The sequence below is a fragment of the Peromyscus eremicus genome, chromosome 4 (genome assembly GCF_949786415.1).
Source record: "Peromyscus eremicus chromosome 4, PerEre_H2_v1, whole genome shotgun sequence".
Lineage (NCBI taxonomy): Eukaryota > Metazoa > Chordata > Mammalia > Rodentia > Cricetidae > Peromyscus > Peromyscus eremicus.
In genome coordinates, this window is record NC_081419.1 from 128,483,690 (window position 1) to 128,510,018 (window position 26,329).

Consider the following 26,329-nt stretch of genomic DNA (forward strand, 5'->3'; position numbering starts at 1 on the left):
GTTTATTCCCCAGAACCCACATGGTGGTAGGAGAGAACTGACTCCTGAAAGTTGTCCTCTGTCCACATGCATGCTGTGCATGACCCACCTCCACAAACACAAAATAAATTTTTATTAAAAAAAAAAGGAGCAGGGCATGTCATTGAAGCACCTAGGAGGTACCTAGCCTGCATGAGATCCTGATCAAAAAACCAAAATAATAAGTAAAAAAAAACCAAAAAAACCCCAAAAAAACCCAAATAACAATAAAATAAATAAAAGATGGCTTCCGGGATGGATTCTGTAACCAAGCAAGCACTGCAGAATATTACTGATAGGGTCTTTGTAGTGGGAATATGGGTGTTCAGTGTGTCAATATTTGCATAGTGAGAAAGTGTAGAAAAGGGCCCTGCTCATTTGGACACACAGCTGTGAGTGTCCTCAGCTCTGGGCGGGTGCCATAGTTACAGGGAAAGGACAGAAGGCTGGCCTGAGGCTTGGCTCTTTTAGAGGAAAGCCTGGGCCTGGGACTTTCCATTGAGACTGCAAGGAGGAGGTTCCCAGAGGTCCTAGGATTCACCTGCTCAACAGCTGCAAACCCACAGCTCCTCTGCCTATTCTGAGCAGGGGAAAGTTGAGCAGCGAGTAACAAAAGCATGGGCAAGTTAGGAATGGACTTCCCATTCCTTCAATTTCCTTTTCCTCATGTATAAAATGTGAGCAATCAGCTCCAGTTCATGACCCACCACAGTGGTCTTCCCTAGACCATACCTAGGATTTAGGGGCCCAAGAACACGTTTGTCCCTCTGCCTTCAGAGACCCGGGGCCTGTTCTTGGAAGCTGCCCTGCTTGCTGTGGCTGATCACCCAGCCTCTCACTTAGGTTCTTTCCACATTCCCAGACTTTCTACAGGACTCCTTTTATCCCCAACACAGCCATTTCGTTGTTGTTGGGGTTTGTTTTTTTGACAGGGTCTCACTATGTGGCTCTAAGAACTCACTAGGTAGACCAGTTTCACTCGAACTCCCAGAGAACCACCTGCCTCTGCCTCCTGAGTGCTAGGATTAAAGGAGGGTGCCACCACAGGGCTCAGGGAGGGGAGGGGTGTCTCCCTTATCTAACTTCTTGGCCCCAAAGGATCTCTTTTTGTTGTTTTTTCCTTTTGAGACAAGGTCTCACTCTATAGCCCAGGCTGCCCTGGAACTAACTATGTAGCCCAGGATGCCTTGAACTCAGTGTGGTCTACCTGCTTCGGCCACCTGGATGCTCAGATCACATGCATCTTCCGAGCTATCACACCTGCAAACACTGACAGAAGCCTCTGCTGCTTCCCCTGCCCCATGCCTACTTGCTCTGTAGTCCCATACTAACCCTATGCTCAGTTATCTGACCCCAATAGGGTGGTGTTTGCTCCAGCTCTAGAGCCCTAGGCCTGGCACAGGGCTCATACTCAGGGTGCATTGTGTTGGTCCTTAGCCTTTTGGCACTACCCTTCAGCCATGGCTTGATGAGACGTCACTCCTCTCCTTGACAATCATAAAGTACCCAGGGCTGCTCTTCTCTGCTTTGTGGTAGAGACTTCATGAAGTAGCCAGGGTCACAGAGGACAAAATGAGTCAAAAATGAATGAGACTCAGAACATGCTTCAATACAGATGTGACAGAAAAGAGACAGAAAAACATCTAAGCACCTGGCCAGCCCCCTTAGGAACTTCGTAACTCCTGCGCTGTGGCCCATTTATAACCCAGGGTCACAGGTATGAGTAAAAAGTCAGGCTATATCATCAGCCCTGCCTGTCTATATCCAAATTCTGAGTTCTTTCCATCACCCTCCACCTCTCAGGCTTGGCACTCGCACTGGCTGAGGCTGGCTGACACTCCATGCCCTGACAAGCACCCTGTGAAGTTGTACTTCCCAGTTTACAGCTCTGCTGCTCTACCAGGTTCTTCTTGGAAAAGGCAAAGTAAGTTTGAGACTTGAGAGCCAACTGGGTTATCCACTTTGACCAATCGGAGCCTCTTGACTACAGCCTCCTGGAAACAGACGTGAACACCTTAGTATGTCTTGACTCCCTAGGCCTCTTCCTTCTGTTGGAGACACTGACACTCTTGGGGACTTCAACTGGTTGCCGTAGTTGGCAAAGGGCTGCTTCCTTGGCTACATGCCCGGAGTCTAGGCAAGTGGAAGCCAGAGGAGGCTGGCAACTGCCTGTGCAGCTCTGGCCTACCCACTCAGGACAAACGGACCCTGCAAGGGAGGGGTCAGAGCTTCACCTTCCAACTCTAAAGATAAAAACAGCAGGGAAGGGGGAGTGGTGTCGCAGGCCTGCAACCCTGCACTTAGAGGTGGATATAAGAGGATCAAAATTCAAGTCATTCTCAGCCATTTAGTAAGTCAGAGGCCAGCATGAGTTACAAGAAAGAGATCCTGTCTCAAAAACAAAGAAAAAGCCAGGGGAATCCCCGGGCTTCAAGTCACTGTTAGCAGGTAGGACTGTAGACTGGTGCCAGAGTCGCAGCTGTTATTTACCTGGTCCTTTCAAATCTCAAAAATTCTTGTTCAACATCATACTAAGTCCTCACAGCCACCTTCCAAGTTAAGCGACCAAGAGTACAGCCTCTCACAGATTACAGCAGCCCCCTCCTCCACACCAGGATGCCCACTCACAACCTCTTCTCTTCCTGGCAGCAAACAGTTTGCAGTCTGAATCCAGTCACATTTATCCTTGGTTGAAAACTAATGGCTCAGCCTGAACCTCAGCATAATGAGGTCCCCAAGGGCTGTGCAGCTCTGACCACTGCAGCCCTGGAATGTTCTCCTTCTTTGTCCCAGAGCCCGGCCAGTGCTACACAGTAGCACACAGCATCATCCTCTTCCTTGGGGTTCCCCTTCTCTCTCCCCCTTCCTCCTCCTCCTCCTCTTCCTCCTAGTACCCAGTTGGATCCTGTATGTCCCCCAGAACTGTATGTAGATACCTCTTTCCCCTAGAAGCACTCACAGTCCTGGCTCCATGCTCCCAGGCCCACGTTGAGCAGCACATCACACTGCTCTGCCCTGCTTGTTTATTCTGCATTCTCTCCCATACTGTGGGTTCATTGTAAGGAGGGCTATGTCTATTCACCTAAAGGGCTGTAGAGAGCAGAAGTTAGATGTGTGGAGCATGGTGAGATCTCTCATGTAGGACTTAGACAAACAGGAGGCTCCTCTCATATACAAACAAAGGAAGATTACCAAGATGTTTTACTAAAAGAAAATAGAAGATACTTCCATCATAATGACACACACATACATACACACAAACTCTCCATGAGTACATGACACATGTAAACACATGGAGAAAGACTCAGAAGGCCAAACAAGCACATGATCCAGGTTACATGGGGCCAGCTCCTTGTAAACCTTCCTTAAGCATGAGCCACTAATTACAACTTTAAAGTAAGATTCCAGTGTTCTCTGTTCTTAAATTTATTTAGGGTGACTGGGACACTTTAGCTTTTTCTTTTAGAAAAAACAGATTCATGAAAGCTCTCTCTCTCTCTCTCTCTCTCTCTCTCTCTCTGTGTGTGTGTGTGTGTGTGTGTGTGTGTGTGTGTGTGTGTTTGTGTGTGTGTACATAAAGCACTGATTAATTTGTTACACTTAAAATCCCAGCATTTGGGAGGTAGAGGCAGAAAGATGAGGAGTTCGAGGCCAGCTTCAGCTACAGGTAAAGCTGGAGGTAAGGCTGGTTACATGAGATCCTGTCCTAAATTTAAATAGGAAAGAAAAGAGACTGTCTCTTTCTCATCATTTATGAACTGAATACTGTCCTGGAAGGTTGCTGTATGTATGTATCTGAAGAGCACACTATTCTTCACATTTCACATGCCAGCAATGTGATTTATGGCAATAATAGGACCCACAGGTTATAGCAAATCCACTAAACACCCTGTGAGGTGGGAATTATCACCCTGAAATCTGAGACTAAGAAACTGTACCCTAAAGAAGTTAAATCACCTGCTGAAGGTCACCAGTGAGGAAGCTGGAGGAGGCCTCAAGCAATCAACCAGTAGATTTCAATCTTCTCTTTCACACTCAAGCACACACACACACACACACACACACACACACACACACACACACACAAGCACACATGCCTCATTAGATGGTTTACTGCTGTCATTTCCTGTTACTGACTCTGAGGCAATGGTAATTAGAAAACGATGTGTGCTTACCACATGATGAAAACTACTTAATGGTCCCCAAGAGAAAGAACAGAGCCTTAGTCACTGGAGTACCTGCTGGGGTAACTAATAATCTACATACATTCATTCTGTAATAGGGCATCATACTTTTCAACATGAACAGAGCAGGACTTTAACAAAACTCAATAGGTCAAGTTGTTCTATGCAGTCTATATAGATAAAGCTGATTTTGACAATGAAGCTCTGGGCTCTGAGCACCTATTTGGAATTTGTGGCCATTTGGCACACAGAACAGCTCTTATCTGCCTGTACCAGGGAGGGAAGGAGGAGGCTAGAGGAAAATACTTTTCCCTGCTAGAAAGGTATTTATAAGCACATCTGTCCCCAAATGCCTGATATCTTAATAGAAATGCCAACAAAGAAGCAGGACTGGGCTTGGCTGTGCAGGACATGAAGAGGCCAGGTTTGGACAGAAGGAAAAGGGTGGAGACACTTGCCAACTGGCCTCAGATGTGTAATTTCACTCCACCTTTCTTTCCTTCCCATCCACTTCCTGTCTGCCTCACTTTTTCCCTCCCTCAGGCAAGGTCTTGGAATGTACAGGCTAGCTTGACTTCCCCCATGAAGCGCAGGCTGATTTGGAACTAAGGAACCTCTGGCCTCCGCCTTCCAAGTGTGGATTACAGTATCAGCCACTTCAGGATCACCCAGCTCCCCTTCCCTTCTTTCTTTCCAAGTCTAAAGGTCCAGTCACTACTCTTAGTCCTTCTGCCTTTGTCTGGCCTCTCAACAGGAAAGCCATCTTGATCCTACTGGATCCCTCTGCCAACCATGCACATCTAGACACAAATCACAGGATGTTTTCTCTGGCTGCCTTTGGTTTGTTCACGTCCTCACTCATTCATTTAACAAATACTTCTCTAAGCAACTGCTCTGTGCCTCTCACTGACTTGGTACTTGGGGACCCTACACGGGGAGAAGCAGATCCCCGCCTTCGAGAAGTTCATGGTCTAACAAAAGGCAGACAGCAATGCTAGGGTGGAGATAGACAGGGAGACCAAGAAAGAGACAGCGAGATGGCTCAGCAGGTAACGTGCTTACTGTGTAAGCCTGGCGACCTGAATATGAGAAGACTAAAAGAGAGAACCAACTACTTACTAAAAGCTGTCCTCCGACCTCCACACACTTGTCATGGCACCTATGTATCACACATATCATAAACATACTCACATACAATAATAAATAAGCCTGGAGTAGTAGCACATACCTTTAATCCCAGCACTCAGGAGGCAGAGGCAGGCAGAGCTCTGCTTTTTTTTTTTTTTTTCTTTTTTTGGTTTTTCGAGACAGGGTTTCTCTGTGTAGCTTTGGAGCCTGCCTTGGATCTCGCTATTTAGCCCAGGCTGGCCTCGAACTCACAGAGATCCGCCTGGCTCTGCCTCCCAAGTGCTGGGATTAAAGGCGTGCACCACCACCGCCCGGCGAGCTCTGCTTTTGAGACCAGCCTGATCTACAGAGTGAGTTCCAGGACAGTCAGGACTAAATAGAGAAACCTTGTCTCAAAAAACCAAAATAATAAGAAGGAGGAGGAGGAGGAGGAGGAGGAGGAGGAGGAGGAGGAAGAAGAAGAAGACAACAAAGGAGAACTTCATGAGAGGCCTAAGGTAGTGCCAAACTATTAAAAAAATTCTAAGCCGGGCAGTGGTGGCGCACACCTTTAATCCCAGCACTTGGGAGGCAGAGGCAGGTGGATCTCTGAGTTTGAGGCCAGCCTGGTTTACAGAGTGAGTTCCAGGACAGCCAGGACTGTTATACAGAGAAACCCTGTCTCAAGAAACAAACAAAAATAAAATTCTAAATGTCCTGTATCTGCACTCAGTGGACCAAAGGCCCAGGACACGGGCAGTATGCTCTTGTAGTGAGGGGCTCTTTTCGTTAGTCAACACTCCAGGTTAATAATCTTTTTTGTTTAATTTGTTTATTTTTTTTATTTTTTGACAAGTTTTCTTATACAGACTAGGCTAGTCTTGAACTCAAGGTAATCCTCATACCTCAGCAGCCACCGAAATATTAGAATACAATTATGTGCCACCATATCCAGGTCAGACAAAGAAATGATAGGATTAGAGTGACAGCCTAGTAAACAAATGTGCCACCTGATACATTCTTTTGCTGATCTGGCAGTGGTGTGGGGGCAGCAGCAGCAAAACTCAAGGTCAACGCCGGCGGTGGTGGCGCACGCCTTTAATCCCAGCACTCGGGAGGCAGAGCCAGGCGGATCTCTGTGAGTTCGAGGCCAGCCTGGGCTACCAAGTGAGTTCCAGGAAAAGGCGCAAAGCTACACAGAGAAACCCTGTCTCGAAAAACAAAAAACAAAAAAAAAAAAAAAAAAAACAAACCCAAAAAAACCCCAAAAAACTCAAGGTCAACAACTTCCAGAAACATTTAACCCAAGGGAGCTCTCTATGGTCAGAGCTCAGACCTATGAAGGCCAATGACAGATACGTAATAGTCCACCAGCTTAAGGGGTTGTTTGGACTTCTGCTGGCAGGCACACTGTGAATAGCAACTTGGTAATATATTCCAAAAATAGAGTATTCACATAACTTCTCACTCTGCAAATCTTACCATTTAAAATCTACCCTAAATGCATTGTTATACACATATGAACTAGGTGGATGACTACAAAAGCCTCTTCCATTTCAAGTAGCAAAATAGCCAGAAGCAACCTCAAATCCCAACAGTAAAGGGTTACCTGATCAAATCACAGGGCCTCCTACCCAAGGAACAGGGTGGGGTCACTACAAAATTCATCTCAAGAGGCTGAGGATGGAGCCCAGTTGGCAGAGTGCTTGTTTAGCATGCATGAAACCTGGGTTCAGTCTTCAGCATGACATAAAACTAGGCATGGTGGAATATGCCTGTACTCGCAACATTCAGGAGATAGATTAAGAAGGATCAGCAGTTCAAGGTCATCTTCAAGTACATAGCAAGTTTGAAGCCAGTCTTGGCTACATGAAAGTCTGTTTGATTTTTTAAAATTATTTTTATTATTATTTTATGTGTATGTGTGTATGGATATTTTGCCTACATGTATGGTATATGAATAAGCCAGAGAAAGGCATCAGATCCCCTGCAACTGGAGTTAGAGGCAGTTGTGGGTGCTAGGAATCAAACCCCAGTGTTTCGCAAGAGCAGCCAGTACTCTTAACTGCTGCGCCATCTCTCCTATACCCTGCTTGTTTGTTTTGTTTGTTTGTTTAAGACAAGGTTTCTCTATGCAGCCCTGGCTGTCCTGGAACTCATTCTGTAGACCAGGCTGGCCTCTAACTCACAGAGATCCGCCTGCCTCTGTCTCCCAAGTGCTGGGACTAAAGGCGTGAACCACCTCCACCAGGCAGTTTTTCTTTTCTTTTCTTTCTTTCTTTTTTTTTTTTTTTTTTAAATTTATTTATTATGTATACATCTGTCTGCACGTATCCCTGCAGGCCAGAAGAGGGCGCCAGATCTCATTACAGATGGTTGTGAGCCACCATGTGGTTGCTGGGAATTGAACTCATAACCTTTGGAAGAGTAAGCAGAGCTCTTAACCTCTGAGTCATCTCTCCAGGCCCTTTTGTTTTGTTTTTTGAGATAGTTTTGTTTTGTTTTATTTTTTGAGATAGGATTTCTCTGTCTCTATACAATAGCTTTAGCTGTCCTGGAACTTATTTTGTAGGCCAGGCTGGCCTCAAACTCACAGAAATCCTGAGTGCTGGAACTAAAGGCATGCACCACCACACCCGAATTTTTTGCTGTTGTTGTTGTTTGTTTTGAGACAGTCTTACTATGTAGTTCTGGATGTCCTAGAACTCTCAATTATAAACCAGGCTAGCTTCGAACTCACAGAGATTTATCTACTTCTGCCTCCCAAGTGCTGGAATCAAAGGTGTGTGGCAACACACCCACTAAGACTCAGTTTGAAAAAAAAAATTAAAAATTTTATCTCAAGATGAGTGTTTTTTTTGTGAAAACACCAAGTCCAAAAGCAGTTTGTAGATTAGGATGTTTTTGACTCACACAAACCCAAAAGCTCCTCTTGTATATATGGTCCTCACAGCTGTCTCTAAATGGATGAGCCTGAAAGACACAAACCTAAGTAAACACATGGCCAAATGACCTTTTCTGAGTGGGGAGGGATAGAGCCCAGGCAGATCCCCCCCTTGGTGGTGCTGGATCAAACTCAGGGTCTTAAGAATGCTAGATAAACCAGTGGTGGTGGTGGTGGTGGTGGTGGTGGTGCACACCTTTAGTCCCAGCAGTTGGGAAGCAGAGGCAGGCAGATCTCTGTGAATTCAAGGCCAGTCTAGTCTACACAGCAGGTCTAGGACAGCCATGGCTGATTCACAGAGAAACCCTGTCTGAAAAGAGAAGAGGAGAGGAGTGAAGGGGAGGGGAGGGGAGAAGAGAAGAGAAGAGAAGAGAAGAGAAGAGAAGAGAAGAGAAGAGAAGAGAAGAGAAGAGAAGAGAAGAGAGAAAAAGGAAAGGAAAGAAAAGGAGAGGAAAGGAAAGGAAAGGAAAGGAAAGGAAAGGAAAGGAAAGGAAAGGAAAGGAAAGGAAAGAAGGAAAGGAAAGGAAAGGAAAGGAAAGGAAAGGAAAGGAAAGGAAAGGAAAGGAAAGGAAAGGAAAGGAAAGGAAAGGAAAGGAAAAAAAGATGCTAGGTAAAATGAATACGGTGACACACATCTGTGATTCTAGCACTTGGGAGGCTAAGGCAGAAGGATCTCCGAGAGATGGAGGCTAGCACAGACTATACAGTGGTGCAGGCCATCTAAAAAGAGGAGACGCTGTCTCCAGAAAAACGATAGAGGGAGGCCAGGGGGATAGCTCAGCTGGTAAAGTGCAAGCATAAGAACCCGGTTCAACCCTAGTATCTATCAAAAGCCATGTGTAGCAACACTCAACTGTAATCACAGTGCTGGGAGGGCAAAGACAGGAACCCTAGAGCTTGCTGGGCAGCCTGTCTGGATGAATTGGCAAGTAAAGTAAAGAGGGACTGAAGGAGACACCCAACATCAATCTCTGGTCTCCCCACCCACAAGCACACATGTCCATGTGCACACTCTTCCCACACTAGGCAAACACCGTACACTGAGTACATTCTCAGATCCCAATAAAGACTTCTATCTGTTTGTTCTTGGTTTTTTGTTTGAGATGGCTTTACCAGTCCAGGAAAGCCTCGAACTACATAGGCAAGGATGGCATTCAATTCCTGATCTTGCTTCTACCTCCTCAGTGCTGTGATTAAAGCCATGTGCTATCATACCCACCCTCAGATCTCCACACTGGGGATTTAACCTAGGGCTTCAAGCATGCTAGTTAAGCATACTACTGCTGAGCTACAGTCCTAATCTTCAAACTTTATTTTTCATTCCACATTTTTTTGTTTGACCTCTTTCCCATAACAACAATAAAGGCATTTATTCTTATGTGATTAAAAATGTATTAAAATGTTTTTAAAAGATAAGAAATAGGGGCTGGAAAGACAGCTCTTCGGTTAAAAGCACTGGCTACTCTTCCAGAGGACTCAGGTTTAATCCAGCACTCTCATGGTGACTTATAACATCTATAACTCCAATTATAGGGAAGTCTATACCCTCTTCTCACCTCCATGGGCACCAGGAACATACATAGTACACATACATACAGGAAGGTAAAACACTCAAACACATAAAATAAAAATAAATAGAAGATATGAAATGATGGAGCTGGGGAGATACCTCAACCAATAAAGCACTTCACATGCAAGCATGGAAACCTAAGTTTAATTTCAGCACCCACATAAAAAGCTAGACATGCTGGCATATTCTTGTAATCCCAGAGCTGGAGAGGTAGAGACAGGAGGATCCATGGAACTTACTGGCTGGCTAGCCTAGCTTAATTTGGCAAGCCCCAAGTCCTAGTGAGAGGCCTTTCTCAAAACACAAGGTTTGGGGGCTGGAAAAATGACTCAGTGATTAAGAGTGCTTTCTGCTCTTGCAGAGGACCAAAGTTTAGGTCCCAGGAGACACATTTGGTGGCTCACAACTACCTGTAACTACAGCTCCAAGAAATCTGACGCTGTCTTCTGACCTCCTAGAGCAAGCATACACATACACACAAATATACGTACACACAATAATAATAAAAGAATTAAAAAAAAAAACTTTGGAAGGTAAGAAATGATGCTAAGAACTTGGCTGTTCTCTGTAGTTCAGCTACCAATATACTTGAGCCTTCTGCCTTTGGTCTCTAGTTCAACCCAAATCCCTCTTGTCCAAAGTTAAGTTTCTCGTGCTTTTGATGGCACCTGATGGGTTGCAAATAGCCCCCTGGTATTTAGAGACTTTCCTGTCATAGAGGAAGTATCCCACAGATGCCTCATAAACACTGCCAATTTCATTTCTTGAGCAAAACTAGATCAAGACAACAGGCTGAGGAATATTTCTTTGGAGTTCCCCAACCTCCCCAGAGGCCGAGGCAGGTCCAAGACCATCACTGTGATGGCCTTTTGGTTATTTTAGACACTACATTGAATCCTGTAGATTTCTACCCTGATAGAACAAGGATCAGAAACTACCACTAGGGATGAGACCTCTCTTTTGCTGTTCATACACCAAAGGTGGTTGGGTTGGATGTAAATCATCCAGCAACATCCACACAGGAAACACCAGTCCCACCAACTCATTAGCAAAAGCTTAAACTCCTCCCCAAACTGCTAATCCTGGTGACAAGACATTCTGGGGCCTACTGTCTGACACCATCAGTCTTTCCAAACAGCTCTGCCTCTAAGCCATCCACCACGCAGGGAAATACCTGGCTATGCCAATGGCATTAAAGTGGTCAACAGTATAACTGACTCTGAGGGCAGAGTCTACCATGAAAGAACACGGCAGACTGAAGGGCGGAACTTCAGGAAGGATGGATGATTCCACAAAGGGCTTTCCAGACCTCTGGAAGAGCTAGCTAACAGGACAAGCCTCTGATCTTTACGAGTGAGACCTAGGAATCCTTTTAAGAATGAACCAATAGGGACTTGGGGCTGGAGAGATGATGATTCCGAGGTTAAAAGCACTGGCTGCTTGCTCTTCAGAGGACTGGGGTTCAGTTCCCAGCAACCACATGACGGCTCACAACTATCTGTGACTCCAATTCCAGGGAATCCAACACCCTCACACAAACATTTATGCAGGCAAAAACACCAATGCACATTAAAAAATTCTATATATATATATATAATTAATTAATTAATTAATTAATTAAATATACAGTATCCTGCCTGTATGCTGGGAGAGGGCACCAGATCTCATTACAGATGGTCGTGAGCCACCATGTGGGTGCTGGGAATTGAACTCAGGACCTCTGGAAGAACAGCCAGTGCTCTTAACCTCTGAGCCATCTCTCCAGCCCCCCCCCCCCCCCCCCGCTCTTTTTTTTTTTTTTTAAGCAAAACAAAACCAGGGGCTAGGGATGTAGCTCAGCTGTTAAAATGCTTGCCGAGCATCCAGGATGCCCTGGATTCTATGCTCAGCACTGCATAAATCAGGGATGGTGAAAACTCAGGAGGTGGAGTCAAGAAGATCAGAAGATCGAGGTCATCACTGGCTACATAGTACCTTTGCAGCCAGCCTGGACTATATGAGACACTGCTGTTTCATTGTTCACCCAACAACCAATCCATCTCATTCCTAAACTCCCTGCCTTTGCTTCTGCTCTCCTCAAAATCCACAAGGCTGTCTTACCCTCGACCTACTCACTTGATAATGCCAACAAGGCATAATTTTAAAAGTGGGGTGCCTCTGAAGCTGGGCCTTACCTGACTTTGTTTCTTGCCTCCACTGACCATGAGTGAAGAGCCCCAGTCCCTCATTTGTAAACTATGGATAGCACTTTCTCTAGATTTGTTGTAAGGATTCAATGAAGCAACACTCAGCGTGGTACCCAACACATGCAAACAGATTCAGTTGACACGATTCACTCCCCAGTCGCTTCTACCCAGTGAGTTCAAAGACAGAGGAGCTTTCCCCCTGCATATTCAAAACTATAGGATAGGTGTTAATATTCAGATCCCGCCCTGTGGTGCCACCCTGTGTCCTGATGTCAAAGTCTCCTCTTAAGGAAAAACTCCACCCATATTCTCTCTCTCTCTCTCTCTCTCTCTCTCTCTCTCTCTCTCTCTCTCTCTCTCTCTCTCTCTCTCTCTCCTCTTCTGCTTCCCTCCCATGAGGTGTGCACCCTCGAACCCCCCTCTCTCCTCTCCCTCCACTCCCATGAGGTGTGTACCCCCATCCCCCTCTCTGTCTCCCTCTTTCTGTCTCTTGCCTCTTTATCTCTCTATTATAATAAACTCTCCACGTGGATGCATCATCTGGGTTGTGTATCACTAGCCACCACCCAGCTGCCATGCCCATCAGCCCGCTGCTGCATCTGCCCAGCACGCCAGCATGGTTCCCTGTATGCTCAGGATACCCATGCCCCGCCCCCACATGATAATAAATCATAACAACAGGCACGGTCTCAGCTGACCCCTGACCCTGTGCTACCCTCAACTCTTACCTGCCCAACATTGAAGGTCAGTGTGATGGCATAAAAGAAATTAGAGTTGGCACTTCCTGCATAAATCCACAGATGCCAGAGGACAGGGAAGAGAAGAGAGCAGACGATGATGATGCAGGTGAGGACGAAGATGTTCCGTAGGACTGCAAAGACAAATGGTCAGTTAGCCCAGCAGTCCTTCTCTGACACCTTCTTTTTGCTGTGACAGCCACACAGGACAGGGAGCAGCTCACATGGCTCAAAGGCAGAGCACTCCCAGAAATACTGTGTGTTAGGAGGCAAACCTCAGGCCCAGGTCAATGGCTCCCCATGCCCTTAACTGCTGGGAATCTGTATTTAGAGACTTTCCTCCCCCTGCAGGCTTGTCTGCCTAAAAACTAGCCACAATCAGCAATCTGAAGAATGTTTCCAGACATAACAATGAGGACATTTCATGAAGACACTGGTCTTCTATTCTCCAATTCTTCAATTCTCTCATCACTTGGGTACTACACGGCCATGATGTCTCACAGATGAAAATGGGGCATGAACTGGCATGATTAGAGTTCCACGGTGGGTCTGCATGGTGCCACAGCCCACACAGGGTAAAAATGCATTGTCTCATGTGCTTGTATTGGTCTTTAAATAACCCTCCTTACTCTTCCTTGGATGACTTACAAATCTCTCTTTCTCCTCACACTCCCCAAAAAGGTCTCATGTAGCCCAGCCTGGCCTCAAACTAGCTAAAGATAACTTTGAACCCCTGATGCTCCTGCTTCTACCTCCCAAATGTTGAATGCATACCACGAGAGACCACACTTTTTAATTATTTCATGTATGTGAGCATTTTGTTTGCATATATGTCTGTGTACCATGTGTGTGCCTGCTGCCCATGGAGGTTGACAGACAGTCAGATTCCCTGGAACTGGGGTTATGGACAGCTGTGATCACCATGTGGGTACTGTAAACTGAACAAGTGCTCTTAAGCACTGAGCCATCTCTCTAGCCCACAAATCTCTCCTTGATGCCCTTCTTTCTTACATTACTCCTTGCTCCAGAAGGAAGTCTGAGACCCTCTCTCTAGTGAGGAGCTCTATACCAGCTCTTGGACAGGCAGGCAGAGCCCAGTCAGATTTAGGGCACAGATGGTGACCACACAAAGAGCTGACTTTAAGGGACAGCTAGGTTAAAATCCTGCTCTGGCAAGCAAAGTATGATGGTCCATGCCTATAATTGCAGTACACAGGAAATGGAGGGGCAAGATGAGCCTGGGTACATGAGACCCTATCTCAAAACAAAACCAAAACCAAAACCACCACAACAAAATTCATCTGTCATTTATTAGTTTCTGTAAATCTTAGCTACTTCATCTCTAAAATGGGGCTAAAATGCCTGTTATGTGAATTAAATGAGACATGTAAAAGTCAGACATGGGGACAAATGCCTGGTCTCCGAGCCCCCGAAAGGGAGGCTGAGGAGGGAGAATGGCTACATAAGTAAGAAACTGTCTCAAAACACCAATCTCAACAGGAAAGGGCATGGGAACGCCTGGACGTTGTATTACTGGATGAGTTTCCTGTTGCTGCTATAGCCAATTCCCACGTCAGCATTTTAAAAAGCACAGTTTACCACTACACACTGCTTGGGTCTTCTGGGCTGCACTCAAGGCCTGGGCAGAACTGTGTTCCTTCTGGGTTTTCTTGAGAAGAATCTACTGGCTTCCTTTTCCAGCTTGCTGGGGCCTGCACTCTTGAGCTCATAAGCCCCTTACAGCTTCCAGCACTGGAGACCCAAGCCATCTCAGAGTCTACCATTCTTGCTTCTCTGGCCTCCCTCTCCCACTGCCTTGGCTACCCGCTGCTCTGTTTAGTAGACTGTATTTGTTAGAGCAGGTTTAGGTTCACAGAAAGTTGAGCAGGAGACACAGTTTATACTCTCCAGCCTCCACCTTTCTTCTTGAGATAGCCTTATGATTACACTATGCCTACCTAGATAACTCAGGATAGTCTCATCTTACAATCACTAATGTAAAGTCCCGTTTGCTATATAAGGTTCTGGAAATTATGATATGGACATTGTTGGGCGTTATGAGGAAGGGAATTATTCTGCCTACCACAGGGTACTCAGTTTGTTTTCTTTTAATGTGATAGGAATCATCTGACAGTAGATGTTATTGTTATTTCTCTTTATACTTTATTATATTTTAAATGTAAATATTATTTTAAGTTAAGCAATCAACATAAAAAATAATCATCTGCATTGGGCCTGGTTCCCAGCAGGCACTTATTGAAGTGTTGTTCCTATTTCTTCTCTGATCCAGACTCACAGGAAACCAGTTTTCTTTAAGATAAGGTCTCACAGCCGAGCGGTGGTGGTGCAAGCCTTTAGTCCCAGCACTCGGGAGGCAGAGCCAGGAGGATCTCTGTGAGTTCGAGGCCAGCCTGGTCTACAGAGTGAGATCCAGGACAGGCACCAAAACTACACAGAGAAACCCTGTCTTGAAACAAAACAAAACAAAACAAAACAAAACAAAACAAAAAGATAAGGTCTCACTATGTAGCCCTGGGTGGCCTGTCTCTGACGGGGATCATAGAACCAGGAACTACTTGGGCTATCAAGCCCCTCAAGTTTTATCCTGGCTGGGGTTAAACCAAAGATCTACCTGCCTGCCTCTGCCTTTCAAGTCCTGGGATTAATGGTGTGTGCCAACATGCCCGAAAATTAAATGGGAGATTTACAAAATGAAGACAATCCCAGGTCACTAGTCTCAGTTCTACAACCACTAGGTAGAAATACTATGCTGGACTCATACATTGAAAGGAGACTGGATAACAGATAATTCTCTGCTCTAGCTGCAAATAACAGGAAAGCCTCATCAAGATGAAATCAGAGTGCCTAGGATACATCCCAGGCAGAGGTTTTGTAAGTTTCCTGGGTAACTGAATATGGACTCTGACAATCTGCCATAGAATCACCACTAATATGTGGAAGTTATTTTTAAAGCTAAGTGTTGGCAACATAGAGTTCACTAATTTTGCTTGCTTGGTTTTGTTTTTTGAAACAAGGACTCATATAGTTCAGGCTGGCCTTCAACTTGATATGTAGCCTAGGATAGGATGGCCTTAAACTCCTGCTCCTTCTGCCTCCACCTTCCAAATATACACCATCATGCCCAACTATAGTTCATTCTTTATAAAGATGGACAAGAACCTTTCTTTTGTTATTATCATTGTTTAAAAAGTCATTTTAGCTTGGTATGGTGGTGCACCACTTTAGCCCCAGCACTCAGGATGCAGAGGCAGGTAGAACTCTGGGAGTCTGAGGCCAGCCTGGTCTACACAGTGAATCCCAGGATAGCCAGAGCTACACAGAAAGACCTAGTCTCAAAACAACACAAGTCATTTAAAATGGGGACAAATATTGGTAGTTGATTGTTTCACCAACTACCAAAATAAAAAGCTTTAAAAACTGTTTTTCAAATGTTAGTGGTTTAGGAAATCCCCTAATTTGGACACTAGCCTCAAGGCCTGAAAGGTTGCCTTTTCTGATCTGAAGTTTCCATAGTCCCGATGGTCAATACTGATAGGCCAAAGCCCTGATTCAGGTCTCCTGAGACCTGCCAGGGAAGCCTGTGCCTCTTCCTCTCTCAGGACTAGGGAGCCCAGGGAAAGCCATGTTTACACTGAGTATTATTATATTGTTATCATCAAGCAGCATCACAAACTGAAGAAAGGAGAACTGATCTGCTTACTCCTCCCTCCACTCTGCAATCCTATATTCCAATCTCAGCAGTTCTTTCTCATCCTCTATAAATACCTTGGCTGAAAAGAACATGTATTATTTCTAGAATAAAACTTGCAGGGTCTGGTAGCCCAAGTGGTTCCTGGTACTGTGACCCAGTCAGAGACAGAGGCTCTGATGGGGTGACATCAAAAAGACTGGTACAAAAATGAAAGGCATTTCAAATGCAGTCTCTGGGCTGCAGAGAGACTTTTCAATGTGCTTGGAAGACCTTCGCTAGCGTCCAGTTGGATTTAGGCCAGTGGTGACCTTTGTAGGAACAGGGAACTGCTACTCACACTTGCTGGCTGGAAGACTGGGAGATTAAAACTCTATGCCAGAGCAGATGGAACTGGGGACCTGGGGCACAGGACAGCTTGTTCCAGGCACCAAGAGGTGTCAGAGATGACCAAGGCCTACACCTTTCATCAGACCTGCTAGGTCAGATGGAGTCAAGTTCCCCAGACATTCACTGGGTGGCTTATCCAATCTGTGGCACCACACTGAAGAACAGGAACTTTTGACAAGGCCCTTTCCCCCTCGAGCCTCAGACATCCAGAAATAAAATGTCACTTAAAGTATCTGGTCTCATCAGGAGGATATTAGGGGAATTAGGGGGTTTCAAAGGTCAAGAGATGTTTCTTTTCTTAAATTATAAGCTAGATACATGAGAACTTAAGCATAATGCTTATTATTTATTTGTATTTTAGTCAACATTCTTTTACCTTTACACAATAGTTAATTAAAAAAAAAAAAAAAAAAAGAAATACAACACATGTTCAACTCCAGCCCTGTGGTAGCTGGCTTTGCATGTGGACCTCTGCAGGCTGGCACCAACTCTGCCAGCAGGCTGTTCTCTAACACCACAAGTATGCATCTGCCTGACTCATCCTGACCCAAGGCTACAGAAGCCAGTGACTCAGATTTATTTATTTATTTGTTGCTGTTGTTTTTGTTTTTATCAAGACAGGGTTTCTCTGTGTAGCCCTGGTTATCCTGGAACTTCATCTGTAGACCAGGCTGGCCTTGAACTCAGAGATCCACCTGTCTCTGCCTCCCAAGTCCTGAGATTAAAGGTGTGCGCCACCATCGCCCAGTGAGACTGAGAGCTATACCCAGGGCAGGACCCATTCTTTTCTTCCCCACTGGCCAATACAAGGAAACACGTGAGGTGGGAGCAGGGAGATCAATAATTGTTGTTGGATCAATAGCAAGTGTTTCAGTAAAACATCCTATAACATTAACAACATTCAACTAGGACAAGGCTTCACAAACTCTGAGAAGACAAGAGTCTACTCAGAGGTTCCAAGGCCCAGGGCTGAAGACATTTAGAAGTGAGTGTAATAACTAAGACGACAAGTCCCACACAGGTGCTCCAAACAGGAGAGTCCCTGGACAGTGCAAATGTGGCGGCCACCACGCTCAGCAGGAACTTCAGATGAGCTGTGTCTATAAACCCCTGCCCAAGCAGTAACAGCCTCTACTTAACAGAGTCTATTAGATCATCCAGGTTTCTGAAAACTCCCTCCTCCTCCTCCTCCTCCTCCTCCTCCTCCTCCTCCTCCTCCTCCTCCTCTGTCTCATCATCCCTGTGGGCATAAAACAATTTATTTCAAGATTTAAAAAATACATGCTTATTTCAATGTCTCTGGCTGCTAACTCTGAAGCTTTGAGGGTGGAAATATGCAGGGTTACTACTGAAGATAGCTGGAGTACTATTAATATAGTTTCTTTCTCAAACTTAAAAAATATCCATGAAAGATATTTTTTTTTTTTTAGAGAGGTCCTCCTATGTGGCCTGGAATTCCCTTATGTAGCTCTGGCTAAACTCAAACTTGCTATCCTCCTGCCTCAGCCTTTTAAGTGTTGGGGTTAAGGACCCACACCAGGATACTTTCTTCATCTGATGGATGGAAAAGGAAAAGTCAGAGGCTCAGAAAGGCGACAACAGCTGCCCGGGTAGTTGGGACACAGATAAACTAAATCCAGCAATGTGAGATTACTGCATAATACCTCTGAGAAGGGACAATACTCTATGCAGGATAGACAGCTAAGGAAAACAACCTGCTTCAGAGAGGGAAAGACCAGTGCCTGAAGCCCTACCCTCCCACAGACCATGGCATGTCCATATAGTCCGACTGCCTCATGATTCATCACTGGGTGATTCTTGTCTGTGAAATGAGGATGTCACAAGCAGAAATGATGCTCCTTCCTCCCAGTCAGCTCAGACTGGTCACCACTCCACCAAGAGTCACACCTGGCCTGGGCTTGCCCTGCCCATTTAGCTGTTTACCTCTACTCTGGGGCCTACACTCACAGGCACGTTTCCTACTTGCAGCTGGTCGGTTTCACTTCCTGGTTGACACCCAGACAACTCCAAAACAACAAAACTAACTTCCTCTGAAGCTTGCACTTGGAGTTCATTCTGACACTTGGCTGTGTACCATAGCTCCCCCACTGGAAGACAGAAAATCAGGAGGGTAACTGGGCTCTGCTTCCTTCAAAGGGAGCCTTCAAAAGCCCTTTTACAGGCATCTGCTGACAGTTTTGTGTCAGAATCCACAGTGGGTGCTGGAAACACAGAGGCAAAGGATATCTGCCCCAAGGGAGCCTCTAGACGCTGAACAGAACTACCAAGGGAGTGGGGAGCAAGGGCCCAATGAGGGAAAGATTGGGGTCTTAAGGAACACAGGACACTTCTGAGCCATCTTCGGAGAGATGGGTAGAACTGAGAGAGGTATTTGTAGGAAATAGGAAGTCTGGTGTTCGAAGCCCAAAAGTACAGTAGCACTTGTCCAACAGGAAATTTGGCCATTGTCCAATAGGAAGTCTGGCCATATGTGGCGTCCTATACTTGAATTTAAATGAAAATGTCGGTTTCTGCTGACACCGTGACTCACTCTGGAATCTCAGTATTCAGCAAGCTAAGACAGGATGACTGCTTCTAATTTGAGGACAGCCTAGGCTACATGATGAGTTTCAGGCTAGCCAGGGCTAAAGTCTAGGCTGTGTCTCAAACAAACAGCAACAAAGAACGAAATCTGTACATTGAAGTATACCCCTGGAATCCCAGATTTGAGAGGTAAAGGCAGGAGGATCAGGAGTTCAAGGCCATCTTCAGCTACACAGTGAGCTCAAGGCCAGTTTTTGGGCTACCTGAGACCCTATTTCAAAAAGCTGGAAGCAGGGGAGAAAACAAGAAAAAAACCTAGTCTCTGTATATTAGTAGCCATTCTATTGGAACACACGGTGGCCATGGTCATCATTCCAGAAGTCACAGCAGGACAGCACTGGACAAGGCTCTCAGAGCTGGGCTTCAGTCCTGGTCTTTCATCAAAGTCACAGGACCGGGAAGAAGTGGCTCTACCTTTCTGTACCTCAGTTTTCTCATCTGTATAAGAGATACTTACCTCAAGGGCTGATACAAAGAGCAAAGGAGCTAATGATTGGCAATGGTCAGGTGCACAGTCAAGTGCTCTGTGAATGGTAGTTATCTGTCTTTCCATCACTCCTCACAACACAGGGAGCACACGGACACATGCATGCAGACTGCCTCCTCACAGCACAGGGGCACACGGACACATGCACGCAGACTGCCTCCTCACAGCGCAGGGGGCACACGGGCACATGCACGCAGACTGCCTCCTCACAGCACAGGGGCACACGAACACATGCACGCAGACTGCCTCCTCACAGCGCAGGGGGCACACGGGCACATGCATGCAGACTACCTCCTCACAGCACAGGGGCACACGGGCACATGCACGCAGACTGCCTCCTCACAGCACAGGGGCACACGGACACATGTACGCAGACTGCCTCCTCACAGCACAGGGGCACACAGACACATGCACGCAGACTGCCTCCTCACAGCACAGGGGCACACGGACACATGCACGCAGACTGCCTCCTCACAGCACAGGGGCACACGGACACATGCACGCAGACTGCCTCCTCTTTCTCAGTGCCGCCAGCACAAGAGGTACCCAGTAAATGCTCATCAACTCCCCTCTCCCAGCTGTTTCGCCCAAGAGTTAGATAGATGGACTGGAATCTATCCCGTGAGGAGAGTCAGACTACTCACATCTGTAGAGATGATTCCACACAGGGAAGAAAGCCATGTAGAGGGCCACATCTCCCACAGTGGGATAGGACTTGAAGATAGAGATGATGGCAATCTGGATGAACATGAAGAAGATGGGGTGCTCCCTGGAACAGGGCAGGGAAGACAAACACGCAGAGATTAGCCAGGGACCAGTCCCACTCTTAGAGACTCATGACCCCACCACACAAACCAAAAGTACTGCCTAGGGGTACTTGAGGCAAAGGCTGACTTACTACTCAGAAGCATGGATGGCCAGGCCCCAGTAGTAGAGCAGAAAACTGCAGAGATCAAGAAATTCCCAGAGGAGGCAAGGAAGAGCAGACAAACACCAGTAAACCAGTTTACAGGACACTGCCCATCAACAGCCACCTCCTGTCTACTAGCTCTGGGCCTGACTCCCAGCAACCAAAGCAAGAAAGCAAATTAAATCAGCATTCCTTATTAGTAGCCTAAATGATGACTGCTTGTCAAGAAATCAGGCAGCCTCTCGCAGCAAAGGCACCTGTCAACAGGTCCCAAGACAGAAAGTGCTCCCCGACAATTTGGTCAGAGCAATATGTACACCCTAGTGTCCAAAAAGAGAACTGAAAGTTACATGTAGCATTTTTAGCTCTTCAGGGGCCAGAATTCGCTTTTGTTTTTTGAGACAGGGTCTCATGTAGCACAGGCTGGCCTACAACTCACTATATGGTTGAGGCTAACCTTGGACTCTTGATCCTCTTGTTTCCACTTTCTAGGCGCTAGGATTACAGGCAGCTACCATGTCTCAAGAGTGGAATTTTAGGGACCTTAAACTAGTAACAGCTGAAACTGACTTAAATTAATAAACTGCCATGACTCCCATCTCCTGAGCCCTTTTGTTCTACACTGAGCTCTGTGCAGTTTCTCGTGCATCATCTCAGACGATCCTCACAGCACCACAGCCGGCCCTGCAGGCCGATTCCTGTTCCCTGTCCTTCCTAGGGAAGGAAACGGAAGTTCAGAGAAGTGAAGTCAGTGAGGGAGCTGTACGTCTACAGAGCTCCTAATGCCACCATGTTCCTCTCCTCAGTGCTTCACATGTCTTGCAGCAACAGTCAGTGGGGGGTGGGAGGGGGACATGGCTCATTCTACAGGGACCCTCTGAGAGAACACCAAGAGCTAAAGGGAGCTGGCCGGTGGTGGCACACGCCTTTGATCCCAGCACTCGGAGGCAGAGGCAGGCGGATCTCTGTGAGTTCGAGGCCAGCCTGGTCTACAGAGTGAGATCCAGGACAGCCAGGGCTACACAGAGAAACCCTGTCTCGAAAAAACAAACAAAAAAAAGAGCTAAAGAGAAGTGAACAGGTAAAGGCCAGTTACATATCCCTCTCAATAACCCTCAACACAAGCGCAGGGCTGACTCTGCCCAGGAGCTAGATGGCTGCTTATGAAGGTCTTTGTCAGCTGCTCTGAGGCCAGGATAAACGAGCCATTTCTGGGACCACTGCAAGTGCTCTCCCCAGGAACTTGGCATGGCCCAAGGAGATGAGCACAGATTCTGGAGTCAGACAAACCTGTGCCTGAATTCCAGCTCCACTGCTTACTAGCTGTATAACTCTAGGAGAACTGCTCCATCTCTCTGAGAAACAATTTTTTAAGTACAAAATTGAATAGTGGAAGTGAGATAGTGCTGGCCTCCAAGTTGCTGAGTTTGCTATCAACCCATTTCACAGAGCTGGAAAGGTGCCTGGGGAGAAGGCTCAATACAGGACAGCTCCCACATGATAGAAGTGTACTACACAGAAAGCCCCATTTGAGGAAAACTGATCAAAAGATTAAACAGGGCTGTACATGCCCAGCCTCCAAAATAACACAATTGGAATCCCTGGGGATAAATCATAACTGGGCTGCTAATCAAGAACATCCAACCAGACCCACTTTTCCCAAAAACATCCTCAGTGTAATAATCTCTGCTCTTGCCCCAAATGGTGAGTAGACTAAATAGTAATGTGGCCCCAGGGACCTCCCAGTGAGACCAAGGGGAACCCAGGACTCCAAAGCCTCCTCCCTGCAACCTGTACTTGTGTGTGTGACTCTCAACTGCAGACCCTGGCTACTGGCACATGATCACAACAGCCAAAAGCCTGGTGGCATGTGGTACCAGACTGAAGGACAGCTCAGGCCACATGAGGGAGGGCGGGGCAGCAGCAGGTCCTCCCACTTACTTTAACTTGATGGCTAAGGGGACTGTGTAGAAGAAGACGTTGATCTGAAACACGCAGACAAAAAAGAGGCTGAAGTGCTCAAACATCTCTGCAAAGAAGTACCAGAAGAGACCGATGTTTGGAGTGAGATCTGGAACAGAAAGTCTGGAATTCAGAAAACACAGGGAGAGAAAAGAGCAGAATTACACACGGTCAGCTTTGCCCTGCTTTTTCCAAGACTTGGGGTCACTACTAGGTGACCAAGGATGGCATCATCCCTCTAAGGGTCACAGTAGTGTAAGGAGCTCTCTAGTTACCCCATACAGATGATTACAAAAGAAGGGCTGAAGATGCAGAGAACAGAAGCTAGAATACACACTAGCTAAGGACTGGGGATACAGCTGAGTCAGTAGAGTGCTTGCCTAGCACGCACAAATCCCTGGGTTCGACCCCCAGGACTGCATTAAGCCCAAATGTAAAAGCAGGATGGTCAAAAGCTTAAAATCACTCTTGGTTGGTCACTAGCTCAGGGTTAGAACGGGCTACATGAGGGAACAAAAAAAAAAAAAAAAAAAAAAAAAAAAAAAAAAACAACACCAAAACCAAACCAGCTAAGCTAACAGAATCTGAAATGAAAAGGATCCATCCTAGAAATCAGGAGAGCAGCCCCTCTTTTCTACATCAGGCCAGTTTACAATCAGAAGCGGCTCAGTCTTGCAAAAGGAAGGAGGCTTAAATAAACAAAATCTATTTTGAGCATTCCAAAGACTTGCCCAGAGGAACAAGCTCTGAGAACTGCTCCTCCCAGTTCTTGCTCCACATCCCCACAGCAGGAGCCAGAAAACTGCATGCCTGAGCCTGCAGCCCAGTGTTCCAAGGGCTTCAGGAGAACTTCCCAGGGCTACAGAACTCATTTGAAAAATCTGAGTTTATCTAGGAGACCTTTGTCTAGTTAGATCATGTAAGAATTGGCTGCAATACTGGCTCTTCCAAAAGTCCATGCTACCTATGTGTACACACACACACACACACACACACACACACACACACACACACACACAAACAAATACTTGTGGTTTTGTTTTTGTTTTCCAGTCCTAGGGATGGAACACAGGTCTTCCAGAATGCTAGAAAGGTACTCTTCCATTGGGCTACGTCCTGAGGTGTGTGTGTGTGTGTGTGTGTTTCAAAGGATGAAGACAGCAAGGGGTGCTAGGCTGGGCAGTGACAAGAGTACTATCTGCTATCCCTACAATATATTTTATTTGGAAAAAAAAAGCAATATTGAAACTGATTTGTTTATAATTTTATTATTTTTATCTTACTGGCTTTTTTCGTTTATTTGCTTCATTTTTGTTTTGTTTTGTGTTTTGTCTTTTTGAGACAAGGTCTCATTATATAGCCTTGGCTGGCCTGAAACTCACCCTGTAGACCAGGCTAGACTTGAACTCAGAGATGCTTGCCTGTGCTTCCCAAGTACTGGAATTGAAGGCATATGCCAACACACCTGTCTCCAATACATAATTTTTAAAAGTCAATGAATGAGAAAAGGGACAGGAGAGACCAAGTGTTCCTTAACCAAGGCATGTGGGAGTCTATTCTCTTCTTCCACCATGTGGGTTCTACGGATCCAACTCAGGTCATAAGGCTTGGGAGCAAGTGCCTTTACTCACTGAGCCTCAGAAGCACTCTTTAATGACTAACCTTTGTGTCAAAGAGCAGAGGTCTCAAACTGTGCTCCCTGCACTCTCAGTGCCAGGAGTACTTAGGAAATAGAATTCTTGATCTCTATCTCACACCTACTTAATCAGAGCCCCTAGGGATGGGCTGGCAATCTGGATGTCAGGAGCTCTGAGGCATCTTAAAACATGAGGACCTCTGCTGTACACTGCCTGTATAGTCTTCTCCCTCGGACTCCACGGGGAGCTACAGAAATCTCTCGTGAAGTCTGTACTTACATAAAGCCGTAGACGGCAGGGATGAAATCCCAGGAACTGAGAAGGAAGAAGGAGAGGCAGACTATCACCACCAGGCTTCCCACATACATCATGGCGTACTCCCAAGAGAAGATCCAGAAGGCTGTGCTCTTCACTTTCACAGGGATGTACTGCCGCTAGGAGAGAGGCCAGAATAGGACATTCAGGGACACCAAGGACAAAAAACAGCAATTAGCTTATACATAAAGATCTCTCCTATAAAATCAATCATGGTATATAGGTTTACAATTTGGCTCCTTCCTTCCTTTCTGTTTTTTGTTTTTTTAAGACAGGGTTTCTCTACGCAGCCCTGGAACTCGCTCAATAGCCCAGGCTGGCCTCGAACTCACAGAGATCTGCCTGCTTCTGCCTCCCGAGTGCTGGGGTTAAAGGTGTGCACCACCATCACCAACACCACCACCGGGCACTGATTCTTTTCTTTTCTTTTTTTTGTTTTTTGTTTTTTGTTTTTTGTTTTTCGAGACAGGGTTTCTCTCTGTAGCTTTGGAGCCTGTCCTGGAACTCACTCTGTAGCCCAGGCTGGCCTCGAACTCACAGAGATCCACCTGCCTCTACCTCCTGAGTGCCGGGATTATAGGCGTGCGCCACCAGTGCCCGGCCCTGATTCTTTTCTTAAACCAGAAACAAACAAACAAAAAAATACAAGTGTTTTGAAAAAGGTATTAAGAATTCACCCTCTGCCTGAGACCTGCTAACACCATCCTAGGTGTGCCTCCTGGAACTGTGCACAAAATGCCACCCAGAAGATACTCACTGCACCGGGAGAAAGCATGAACTATGGAGCAATGGGACAATGCGCACTAGCAATGACATATAAACTGCACCTATATATGTCAGCACAGCGAAATCTCAAACATGACAAATAATCAATAGAAAATGAAAACATTTATGCTATCTTGAAAGTACATCCAACAATATTATGTATCATTTATACATACGTACGAATTTAAGCATAAAAATTTGATGAAATGTATTAGAAGGACATGCACTGGCCGGCAAGATGGCTTGGTGGATAAGAGCACTTGCTGCCAAGCCTAGTGACTTGAGTTTAATCCCTGAGATCCATTCGGTGGAAGAGAGACTCAAGTCCTGCAAGCTGTGCACTGACCTCCTCATGGGCATGTGCATGTGTGTGCCATCACACAAAAAATACATTTTTAAATGTAATTCTAAAAACTCAAAAGAAAGGATATACACTGAAGTCATAATATCCCAAGGCAGAAAGAAAAAAAAAAACCACAGGACTTTATAAATTACATTCTATTTATTTTTGGTATGGAGGGGGCACATGTACTCATGCCATAGCAAGCATGTGGAAGTCAGGAGGCAGTTAACAGCGTTGATTCTGGTTTTCCACTAGGTGGGTCCCAGAGAGCAAACTCAGACTGCTGGGCTCAGCAGCAGGTGCCTTTACCCAGTGAGCCATGTCACTGGCTCTATCTATAATGTTCAATAAACACGTTAAGAGCAAATAGTAGCCTGGCATGGTGGCACACATCCTTAATCCCAACACTTAGGAGGCAGAGGCAGACAGAATAAGGCCAGCCTGGTTTACATATCAAGTTC

General features: G+C 46.0%; 1 protein-coding gene across 1 annotated transcript in view; it reads right to left on the reverse strand.

Moving 5' to 3' along the window:
- The window catches only part of Pigu (phosphatidylinositol glycan anchor biosynthesis class U), a 90,980-nt gene that overhangs the window by 4,791 nt on the left and 59,860 nt on the right, over window positions 1-26,329 (reverse strand). The window contains exons 8-11 of the mRNA XM_059261711.1: window positions 24,725-24,879; window positions 22,788-22,931; window positions 20,581-20,705; window positions 12,738-12,880 (exon numbers count right to left, since the gene is read on the reverse strand). Of these exons, the coding sequence (XP_059117694.1) occupies window positions 12,738-12,880; window positions 20,581-20,705; window positions 22,788-22,931; window positions 24,725-24,879 (567 nt within the window). The remainder of the gene's footprint in view (window positions 1-12,737; window positions 12,881-20,580; window positions 20,706-22,787; window positions 22,932-24,724; window positions 24,880-26,329) is intronic.